General features: G+C 42.8%; 1 protein-coding gene across 1 annotated transcript in view; it reads right to left on the bottom strand.

Annotated features, from left to right (window-relative positions):
• Positions 1 to 9,897, bottom strand: part of LOC114617511 (spermatogenesis-associated protein 31E1-like) — a 15,670-nt gene extending 5,773 nt beyond the window's left edge. The window contains exon 1 of the mRNA XM_028763092.1: positions 9,894 to 9,897. Within this exon, the coding sequence (XP_028618925.1) occupies positions 9,894 to 9,897 (4 nt within the window). The remainder of the gene's footprint in view (positions 1 to 9,893) is intronic.
• Between the last annotated feature and the right edge of the window lie 2,147 nt (positions 9,898 to 12,044).

Here is a 12,044-nt window from a genome sequence, read left to right as displayed (position 1 = left end):
TCTCCTCCTCTTCCCCCTCCCCCTCCCCCTCCTCCTCTTCCCCCTCCCCCTCCCCTCCTCCTCTTCCCCCTCCCACTCCCCCTCCTCCTCCTCCCCCTCCCCCTCCCCCCTCCTCCTCCTCCCCCTCCTCCTCCCTGTCTGCTTTCTTTTTTTGCACACAACTACTTAACAAACTACAAACACCAGCAACTGATAGCAGGCAATCAACAACCAATAACCCACCATGCCTCTCAAGGTACTAGCGTTTGTATACCCTCTGAAAAGTCCCCAGAATTCCAAATGTCACAGAAATGCAAAAACTATCTGCTGCTGGCAGAACCATGGCCCTGCTAGAGCATGAGGCAAATTCATAGTCAGCTGCTGTGGACAGTCTGAAACAACCCCATGTCCTACACCTGAGGTTAAAACAAAACATGCTCTTATATTTCTGTTTTTTTTTTAAATGCCAAAAAAATTCACTACATCTGTTTTTCTTGGAAATGTGAGTAGCAGTCATGAACAACAGACTGCTGATCCAGTGTGTGTGAACCAAGGCTCTCCTCACCTTTGGGATGTCCTTTTCACTCTCAGATGGTGGTGACACTGGGCACTCTGTCAGGAAGGGGAGTAGTAGGAAAAAGAGTCCCACTCCACACACAATGGCTAAGCTCATGTCCATTGCTATGTCCATGATGCTGGGGCTCATCCATGAGTCAATAACGCTATTTATAGGAAGGAGAAAATTCTCCATCTTCTGAATCACAGTGTAGCTCTCAGACTACTCAGCTGTGGCGTACAGCATGTGACTTGTCAGGAGAGCTCAGACCACATCACACAGCCATGGCCTCCTCATCACAAAGGCCTCCTGGCAGGAGAGAGCTCCTCCCCAGTCTCCAGCCCAGCAGACCTATCTGCCTCCTCTGGCTTTCCCTGCTCCCTCTTTCCAATTCCTGCTGCTAAAGCAGCCAAATATAAGTCTCTGTCCATGTTTTGTTTCTCCTCCTTGAGCCCCAGAATTCCTCTGCTTCCTATATGTCTGCTTGAGTCCATCAGGTTCTCAGATTTCGACTAAGTGGGCTTCTCTGTGGAACTTGTGTTATTTCTTATGGATTGTTACTCTCAGGATGTCTTCTGTGTTCACATCCACATCTCTTCATTCTGAGATCATAGCTAATCTTAAGACAGACACAAACCTTCCATTTGTCTCATATTCATTTAGCTTTGTCAATTTGCTATAAAATCTAAAAGAATATAGTTTTAATTAACTTCAATTAGTAGGATGTTAAGGAAACATGAAATTCAATACTTTATCGTAAGAATGCACGTGGCTACTTATCAAATAAACTTTTGCTATTTTTAGTGTTTCATATTTATTTCTTTTCTTATGTGCTTATTTTATTTTAATTAGCATTAAAAGATGTGGATCATTAAGGTATTTTTAATGCCTAAATGTTTTGCTATTGTGAGCAGTGTCAGTGTCATCTTGGATGTGCAGGTATCCCTTGGCAGAACGTAGACAGGGTCCTTTGAGTCCATGGTGATGACTGGTGGACCTGAGCCTATGGTAGTTCTGTTTTTAGGAACTCTATCCTGATTTCCACCTTGCAGCTCCAGTTTTTGCAGCCAATAGCAGTTGCGGACAGGTCCTTTCTGGACACCCTTACCAGAGTTTCTCATTTGTTGTCTGATCTTAATCACAGAGGTTTAGGTGAGAGGGAACTTCAAAGTGGCATTAGCTTGAGTTTACCAAAGGCTAAGCATGTCGAAGACTTTTAAAAATATTTATTGGCCCCTGTGTGTTTCCTTTTGAAAACTATTTGATTCATTGCCCAACTTATTGACCCTTTTTGTTGTTTTGGTTTTAATAGTAGTGGTTTGTTGTACATTCTAGATATTAACACCCCACAACAATGTGACCATTAATGATCATATCCCATGCCCTAGGCTGGCTGTTCCCTTCATTGATAGCATCTTTTGCTACACAGAGCTCTTCTTGTTTGTTTGTTTTGTTTTCAAAGACAGGGTTTCTCTGTGTAGCCCTGGCTGTCCTGGAACTCACTCTGTAGATCAGGCTGGCCTCGGACTCAGAAATTTACCTGCCTTTGCCTCCCAAGTACTAGAATTAAAGGCTTGCGCCACCACTGCCTGGCTACATAGAGCTTTTTAATTTCATGTACTTTCATTTGTCAACACATGGGGCCCTTCCCTGTGCTCTTGGTGTTCCATTCAGACAGTTCTGCCTATGCCTGTGTATGAAGGGCTTTCCTTCTTCCCTTCCAGCAGCCTCAGCATTTGGGGGTTTAAATTCAGGTGTGTTATCTATTCTAAACTGATGTTTTACAGGGTGAGAGAGACAGATCTGTCTAAATTCTTCTCGTAGATATCTTGTTTTGCCAGTGTTATTTACTGCATTTATTGCAAGGCTTTTTTCCCAGTGTGCATCTATACTCTATTTTATACCCGGTTGAAAGACAATGTACGTCTTGACATTTGCACAAAATAATCTTGCCCCTCTCTATGGCACCCACAGGCCCTGCCTCTGGGGAACATGGGGCTTTTTGTCAGCTTCTCCTTGACCAGGCTGCCCTTTCTCTTATTAGTGCTTGGCCACATCCCACAGTCTTTGCCCTGACAACCTGGAGTCGGAAGCCTTGTGCTGGTGGTGGCAGTAGAGATGGACTTTCCAGTTCCTTTATTGGGACAAGTAGCAGCAACAATGCTTGAGGTTCAGTAAGAACTGATGAGGTGCCAGGCAGCATCAGTCAATTGGGACAAGCTCTGGGATATGATCAGCTTTTTCTTCTCCAGGGATCAAAGACCAGTGCTCCCAGAGGCTTTCCAAAGGAGCGTCTTTATTACAACAGTCAGGTTCTGATGGTTGAAAATACTCCTGACAATCCTTTTTGCATTTCTCAGTAGGTCATCTATACCTGCCTGTCCTCACAGATGCTCCAGAAAACCTGCAGGTTAAGAGAGTGTCTCAGCAGAGCCTTGAGAAGTGAGTGCACATTTGTGCCTGGCTGCTGGATCTCCGGAGGAGGGCAGTGTCCCTGTATGTCCTGTCTCAGGTCACTGCTAATGTAAAGACTGGAACTTGGGGCTGCCAAGTGAACCATCACATAGCAACAGTTTACAATATACCTCAATACTGAAGAACTGAAGTAGAAATCCAACATTGTTTATATAAATTGGCATTCAGAACATTTTAAGGCATAGCTATGAGAAATCTAAAGGGATATAGACTCTCAGATACCCTTGTTCTTTGGTGACACAGTTGTTAAGGTAACAGATCATCTGAATTTCATCTGTAGACTCAGTAGAATGACAATCTGATGCCCAATATGTCATATGTAGCAAGCAACTAGGCTTAGATCTGTAAGAGATGTCAGAAGACACAGTCACCTAAATGGACACTATTAAAGTCATAGGAAGAATCCATACAGCCTCACACCTTATAACAGGGAAGCCTGAGACAGAACCACACAGGAAAGATGACCAATGGCAACTGGAGCTCTGCTGCCACCAGCCAAGAAAACATAAAAGCCGGAGGTTGACTAGAGCAAATCTCCCTGCTCCATGCCACTAGAGGGAGCCTTGCCCTGACACACCCCCAACCTCTGTGCTGGAAGACCGCAAGTCCTGTTCTAAGCCGTCTGAATTGTTGTTCCTTGTTATGACAGCACAGGAATTGGTTCAGGCAAATGTACTCTGCCCTTCCCCGTTCCCTGACCATAGATGCCACTAGTGCATGAGGAGTTGGCCAGGAGCTGAGCTCTCCTAGGCCCAGGCTGGATTGTATTTTCCAGCTCCAATTTACCTGAGAGCTTTGCTCTTGACTACTCAACTCCTAAGACTAGTGAGGAGGAAGTGTAAGGAAGAGGGAGGAGGTGGAATTTTTTAAGAGATGATATGATGGCTGTTTTGGTTGTTAATTTGACTATACTTGGAATTTACTAAAATACAAAAATGTCTGAGCACACTTGTGTGGGATTTTTGCTTAATTTCATTATTTGAAGTGGGAAGATCCATTTCCAATCTCAACCTTTGATGTTAGAAGGCACAGCTTTAACCCAGATCTTTTGAAGTGGGAGGATACACCTTTAATCTGGGCCATACCTTCTGCTGGAAGCCTATATGAAGGCCACGGAGGACAAAAGCTTTTGCTCTTTGCCTGCTTGCTGTTGCCCTCACTAGCAAGTTTGTTCCTTCACTGGCATTAGAGCCTACTTCTTTAGGCTTCTAGTATATACTGAAGACCAGCTGAGACACTTAGGTATACTATCACGGTTATGGATTTGCTGAAGGAGGCAGAGGCAGGAGGATCATGGCTTCAAGGGCAGCCTGGGCTGTACCCCATTTTTTAATGGTTTGTTTGGTTTGTTGGTGTCTAATTTCTTGAGTTTTTAAATATATTTTGGATATTAGCCCTCTGTCAGATATTGGGTTGGTGAAGATCTTTCCCATTGTGTAGGCTGCCATTTTGTCCTATTGATGATGTGTTCTTTGCCTAAACAGAAGCTTTTCAGTTTCATGAGGTCTCATTTATTAATTGTTGATCTTAGTACCTGAGCCATTGGTGTCCTGTTCAGGAAGTTTTCTCCTATGCCAATGCATTCAAGAGTATTTCCCACTTTCTCTTCTATTAGATTTAGTGTGTCTGGTTTTATGTTGAGATCTTTGATCCACTTGGACTTGAGTTTTGTGTAGGCTGATAAATATGGACCTATTTGTATTCTACATGTAGTCATCCTGTTAGACCGCAGACCACTAATGTTTGTTGAATATGCTGCCTTTTTGTTTTTAACCACTGTATGGTTTTGGCTTCCTCATCAAAATGTAAGTGTCCATAAGTGTGTGAGTTTATTTCTAGTTCTTTGATTCAATTCCATTGATCAACCAGTATGTTTTTATGCCAATACTATGTGGATTTATTACTATTGTTCCATAGCACAGCTTGAAATCAGGGATGGTGAGGTCTCTAGAAGTTCTTTTATTGTACAGAATTGTTTTAACTATCTTAGATTTTTTCCATATGAAGTTAAGAATTGTTCTTTCAAAGTCCCTGCCAACTCTGCATCCAAATTTAATACAAGACCAGCCTTGACACCCATTATTCTTGGATTTGGTCCTTTCGTAATATCCCAGATTTTTTGGATGTGTTTTGTCAGTAACTTTTTAGATTGAACATTTTCCTTGATCAAAGTATCAATTTCTTCTGCTGTATCTTGCACACCTGAGAGTCTCTTCCGTCTCTGGTATTCTGTTGATGCTTGTGTCTGTAGTTTCTGTTCTATTCCTTAGGTTTTCTACCTGCTTAATTTCCTCAGTTTGTGTTTTCTTTATTGTTTCTATTTCTGTTTTCATATCTTGAACAGTTTTATTTCATTTTTTTCACCTGTTTGATTGTATTTTCCAGTATTTCTTTAAGGGATTTGATTAATTTCCTCTTTAAAGGCCTCTGTCATCCTTGTAAGATTGGAATTAAGGCCATCTTCTGACTGTGTTAGGATTTCTGGACTTGCTGTAGTAGGGTAGCTGGGCTCTGCTGGTGCCATATTGCCTTGGCTCTTGTTGATTGTTTTCTTATGTTGGCCTTTAGCCATCTGGTTGTCCTTAGTGATGGCTGGCCATGAAGGATTCAGCAAGAGTTGTGTTCTGGAAAATGGAGCTCAGGGGAGCAGATGAAGTTTACTGTTGCTGGGTATGCCCCAAGGGGACATGGAAGGCAGGGAATTGGGAGAGGTCTAACCTGGATGTTCCTGGGGTGGGAAGGCTCCTTGGGAAGACAAAAGGCATATCCTCGAGTCTTCACACTATTGAGATGGGAATGTTTATTCATTTTTGTATAAGACATTAAACCTTGGCTTGAATGGTTAATGTGGAGCCTCTTCAATGTTTTCCAGAGTCAGTTGATACTTTGATTTCATAATTGCCAATGCTGAGAATAATTTTTTACCTTAATCTGTAATCCAGAGACTCTTGACCCATGGGTTGAGACCACCACAGAGGTCACATATTAGATATCCTACATATAAAATATTTACATTATGATTCATAAGAGTAGCAACATTTCAGCAACTTTATGGTTGGGGTCACAGCATCAGGAAGGTTGAAAACCACTGTTTTAGCTAAATTTCATTCAACATTTTAAAAAAGTGAATCTCAAGGTTTAAATCTGTGTCTTTTGCTAAGTCTACAAGTTCTTGAACTGATAAAAGCAGTTGATTGGTGTGGATTTTCTTCAATGGAGCATGTTTTACAAACCCAGTATAGCACTTCAGAATAGAAATGAAAAAGATACATTCCTGGAACTGTATCCAGTCCTCTTGGGGGAGGCTTTATTCCATCATAAAATCATCTGTACTCATAAGACCAGAAAGAAACCCTGTGTTTACAGTGACATCTGTAAAACTTGGAAGGTCCTGGTACTGTCTAGTTTTGCTTCAACTTGATACAAGCTAGAGTCATCAGAGAGGAAGGAGCCTCAGTTGTGGAAATACTTCCATGAGATTAATCTGTAAAGCATTTTCTCAACTCATGGTCAATGGGCGATGGCTCAGTCCACTGTGGTGGTGCCGTCCCTGAGCACTTGTTCTTGCAGAGGACCTGTATTTCATTGCCATCATCTACAAGGCAGATCTCCACTGTTCACAGCTCCAGGGCAGGGGATCTGGTGACCTCTTTTGACCTCCAGCAGATGTACATGCATAGAATAACTAAATCTAGAATACTTTTACATCAATGAGTTTATTCATCCATTCATTTATTATTCTTTCATATAAGACATCCTGACTGCAGTTTCCCCCAGTGTCTAACAACACAGTTTTAAGAACTGTGAGTCATTAAAAATATAACAAGATCACCTTTCAGTTAACTTCAGCTATGCATCTAGTAATTAATAAACTTCTGACATTGGAGTTGGTGTTTTTTGCAGATGTTTGGAAACAATGACTGCTGACCACACAGCTTTGTACGTATTTTGATAGGATCCCGCTGCATAACCTCTTTAAAGTCCTCAGAGAGATGAGAGAAAATGATGCACCCATTAAGCAAGAATGGATACTTTAGAATGAATATTTAAACAAGAATATTTAATAAAAGATAAAGGAATAAAATCATGACTGGAGATCAGAAGCAAAACCGAGGAAATCTATAAAGTGTAACAAGAAATTGAAGACTTGATTCAAAAAGTGGATGAAAGTATTTTCAAGTAGAGCAAAGGAGAAATAATATACGGGATGTCTGGGGGAAAGTTTTCAGGTCTAAGAAATAAAACTGTTGTAGAGTGATTCTGTCCATTACATACTTAGTGTAGAGAATGGAGTAAGAGTCATAATGAGGAAAATTCTTCAAATTTTAGGATGTTGAACTCTGTAAGGATGTGCTGTAAGCCCTGACTTTTTATGATGTAAATTTAGAATTCACTAAGAAAAGGTTTTTAAATAGATTGGGCACAGACATTAAGGGAGAGAAAGGGGCTATGGGGAAAGGAGAGTGCACACTCCGGCTCTTTGATGGTCTACTTTTCCTTGTAGACCACTAGCTCCGTGAAGACAGCTACATCTTCAGTCCTGCTGATCCCTGGAACCAGCAGGACCCACCTAGCAAGTGAACAGTTTGTTGATGGTCATGTTCCTCAAGGAAGAGAGCTAGGAGCTGGAGGCAAACCCTGACTCTGACCTTCAGAAAGCCAGTCCAGGATTTTTACAAGTGGAATAGGGACTGTGGATGGAAGAAGTGCTCCCATTGAGTTCTGTGGACAGAAGCCATTAGGATAAGGGAGGTAGGCATGAACAGGCACATCCCGGGAAACAAGTCACAGCGAATGCAAAAGTTCTGTCCCTTACCCTTCCCTGCCTTTACGGACTATAGCTCCCCCCACCATGCTGGGTCTAAGTCACATGATTTCAACCCGACCAATCAGGAGAGCTCACCCTGCTTGGCCATCCTGATTGGCTAGATTCTGTGCATGTGACCAATTAGGTCATGGATCAGGACTCACAGTTGGAAGTTCGAGGTGGGTGGCTGAGGCAGTTGGTGCCCATCTTGTTATATTGAAGGCATCTTTTAGTACGAGGACACTAGTGGCAGAGGCAGCATGCAAAACCACAAATCCAGGAGAGGTGCTTCCTGTTCTTCTCATCCAACACCCAGGTATAGTCTTGCCTGTTGCCATTTGCCATTACAGAGTTGTGAATCCTTCACTCTGGCGGTTTGTCAAAGCCACTTCAGATTGGGTTGTATGCTCCTGGCCGCTCTGTTCCTACTGGCTAGCTAGTAGAGATGTTAAGGGCTGTTAAGGCCAGGGTTTTAAATTGGCAGTCTGTGATGGTTCAGGCACCTGGGCATCTCTCTCTCTTTCCCTCCTTCTCCCCTCCCTCCCTCTTCCCGTACTTCCCCCTCTCTCCCCCCGTCTCTTATCGCCCTGTCTCTCTCTTCCTCTCCCCCATCCCTCCCCTTTCTTCTATCCCCACCTCACTCTCAGCACCCTAGACTTTACATGGGATAGAAAACAACTATAATACTGGCTAGTCACAGGTGACACAATCACCTCCAGCCCCTGAGAATGTCACCACTTCTTTATGGCTGAGCACGTGATTTTAGACTGGATTCTGTTTACATGCTATATTATTTATCAGTCTGAGACATGGAACCATCCCTGAACTGATGAGTCGTGGATGAGCTCATTTCATCATGAGGTGTGGCCTTTCTCATGTGTTGCTGAACTTGGTGTCAAATACTGAGCATTCTCATTTAAGATTTTCACATCTGTGTTCATCAAGGGATTTGGCTTAGTTTTTTGTTTGTTTGTTTGTGGCATCTTTAATTTGGTTTTGGTACTAGGATAATCTGGCTTTGTAGAATCAGTTTGGAAGTGTTCTTTTCCTTTTTAAGGACTAGTGTGAGCAAACCCATTTCTTTGTGGCCCTGGACTTACTTCTGTTTAGGGATTTTTTAAAATTATCATTTTACCTCTTTATTTATCTACTAATATGTTTTAAAAGTTATTGTCTTGATTTCGATAGGTCATGTGTGTCTAGATGTGTACCCATTTCTTCCAGATTTTCCAGTTTGCTAAAGTTTTCAAAGTAGTTCCTAACAGTCCACAGATTGTGATGGTACCTGACACAATACCATCTTCTTTCTTTTCTCTAATCTTATTAATTTGTGGCTCTTTCTTGTTTAATTTGGGTAAATGTTCGTCACTTTTATATATCTTTTCAAATAGCTTTGTTCTTTTTTTTCTTTTTGGTTCTTTCTGATAACCTTTTGTTCATTTCAACTTTAATCTTTTTTTGTGCTTTGCTGCACACTGCTTGGGGGCCGGTTTGTTCCATTTCCTATGAAGTGCACCATTAGGTTGTTTGGTATAGTTCTGAATATTGTTTGATATTTACAGGATGATTTTTAGTCATTTCCCACCCATCCCCTTCTCTCATTCTCATGCTTATCTCTCTACTGCTTGACCCCTTCTCAATAAGATCTCCTACTTACCTGCCTTCTTTTTATGTGTGGCCCACTAAGTTTCATTAGAATGCATTGCTCTAGTGTGGGTGAGCGGTTATTTGCTAGAGCAAGGGCATCTTAGTTTTCCTGTTCATCTATTTCTCATACAATACATCATGACCACAGCCTCTCCTCCTCCCAGTCCTCCCCTGCCTCTCCTCTCCCCCAGATCTGCTGCTCCTGTGTTTCCCTTCAGAAAGAGAGGCCTCCTAGGGATATCAGTTGAATACAGCATAATAAGATGCAGTAAGACTAGGCACAAGCATTCATGTCAAGGCCAGATGAGGAAACCCAGTAGGAGAAAAATGGTCCCAAGAGCAGCAAAAGAGTCAGAGACACCTCTAGTCCCACAAACCCCCAAGCTAATTAACCATAAAATATATGCAGAAGACCCATATAGCACATACCCATGCCGGCTCTATGGTTATTGCTTCTGTCTCTGTGATCTCCTATGAGCCCTGCTTAGTTGATTCTGTGGGTCATGTTTTCTTGGTGTATTCAACCCCTTTGGCTCCTGCAGTCTTCCATCTCCCTCTTTCTTGGGGTTCCTGGAACTCTACCTAATGTTTGGTTGTGTGTCTTAGTTAGGGTTTTACTGCTGTGAGCAGACACTATGACCAAAGCAACCCTTAAAAAGAACATTTAATTGAGGCTGACTTACAGGTTCAGAGTTTCAGTCCATTATCATCAAGGTAGCAGCATGGCAGCATCCAGGGAGGCATGGTGCAGGAGGAGCTGAGAGTTCTATATCTTCATCTGAAGGCTGCTAGCAGAATACTGACTTACAGGCAGCTAGGATGAGATTGTTAAACCCCACACCCACAGTGACACACCTACTCCAACCGGGCCACACCTTCTAATAGTGCCACTCCCTAGGCCAAGCATATACAAACCATCACACTGTGGGTATGTGCATCTCCCATGAGCTGCTGGAAGCAGCCTCTCTGATGATTATTGGGCTAAGCACTGGTCTATGAGTATAGCAGAATATCATTTAGGAATCACTTTTTTGACTTCTTTTGGCCAGTAGTGTTTGGTTCTACCCTAGGTCTCTGAGGGTGATCCAGTTTTCAGTTCCTGCCCACCCAGGCAGTGTGGGCCATGGGCTGATTCTCATGGTGTGGTTTTCAAGTTAGACCAGTCATTGGGCCACTCCCACAAGCTCTGAGCCACCATTGTGGCTTGTTTGGTGTCCCAGTCCCACCACTGGAAGCCTTGCCTGGTTATAGTAGATGGGCAGTTCAGGCTTCATATCCTCCATTACTAGGATCTTCACTAGGGTCAACCTCATAGAGTCCAGTAAGTTTCCACTGCACTAGGTTTTCATATTGCCTCTGAAATGCCCTCAATTGCAGTTGCCTCTCCCTGTACTCTCTCCCTCCGTCCATCCCTCAACTGATCCCTCCTGTTCCCATCTCCATCTACCATAGTCCACTTGCAAAATGTATTCTGTTTCTCCTTCCCAAAGAGGTCCGTGAGTCCTCCCTAGAGCCCGCCTTGTTACTTAGCCTTTCAAGGTCTGTTGATTTTGTATCATGGTTATTTTTTCTTTACGCTAATATTCACTTACATATCATGTTTGTGTATTTGGGTCTGGGTTACCTCACTAAGGATGATTTCTTTTATAGTTCTATCCACTTGACTGCAAGTTTCATGATGTAATTATTTTAACAGCTGAGTAATCTTCCATTGTGTAGATGTACTACATTCTCTTTATCCACTTTTCAGTTGAAGGACGTCTAGATTGTGTCCAGTTTCTGGCTCTTATGAATAAAGCTGCTATGAACATGCTTGAGCAAGTTCCTTGTGATAGAATGGTGTGTCTTTTGGATATAGTTGGGCCTATTCCCAACTTTCTGAGAAACGGACATACTGATTTCCATAGAAGTTTGCACTCCCACCAGCAATGGAGGAGTGTTCCTCTGAGCAAGATCATATAAACAGTGACTACACCACTGAAGGAAATGATCCCCTCTCAAACAATGGTACCTTCCAGTAGTCTCTTAAGAGGCCATGGGGTCTCGTAGACCCCTCCCATACCAATAATGAAGAGTGGAGGAGTCCGGTCCCGTGAGGATACCACAGCTGAAATGAGTTCTTGCATGTAAAAAGCCATGCTATGTGCAGAAAACATCTTTTTGCCACATATCTCCCTATCCTCTGGCTCTCACATTCTTCCCATCATCCCCTCTTCCAGCACATTCGTGGAGTCTTGGACTGGGTGATATCATTATCTCACTTAGGGCTGAGCATTCTGCCACCATGGATTCTAGTCACTTTGGCAAGGTCTGTACCAATCACTGCCCACAGCATAAGAAGCATCTCTGATGGCTGGCTGCAGGATCAATCTATGGCTATCAACATGAATATTCAGTAGGCCATTTGATAACAGGAAATCAAAACAATAGTAGTAGGTTCCACCCTGGCACCTATGACCTCCTCAACTAAGGGTTCTGGACCAGATTTACAGAACAGCTTATCCACAATTCCACTAGAGGGCGTATCTTGCTTGGCAAGTCATTATTGTAGCTCCTAGGAGTCACTGGTGGGTCCGACTC

The sequence above is a fragment of the Grammomys surdaster genome, unplaced genomic scaffold (assembly GCF_004785775.1).
Source record: "Grammomys surdaster isolate TR1022 unplaced genomic scaffold, NIH_TR_1.0 137, whole genome shotgun sequence".
Lineage (NCBI taxonomy): Eukaryota > Metazoa > Chordata > Mammalia > Rodentia > Muridae > Grammomys > Grammomys surdaster.
The sequence above is the reverse complement of the archived record's forward strand: the minus strand, read 5'-3'. Positions and strand labels throughout refer to the sequence as shown.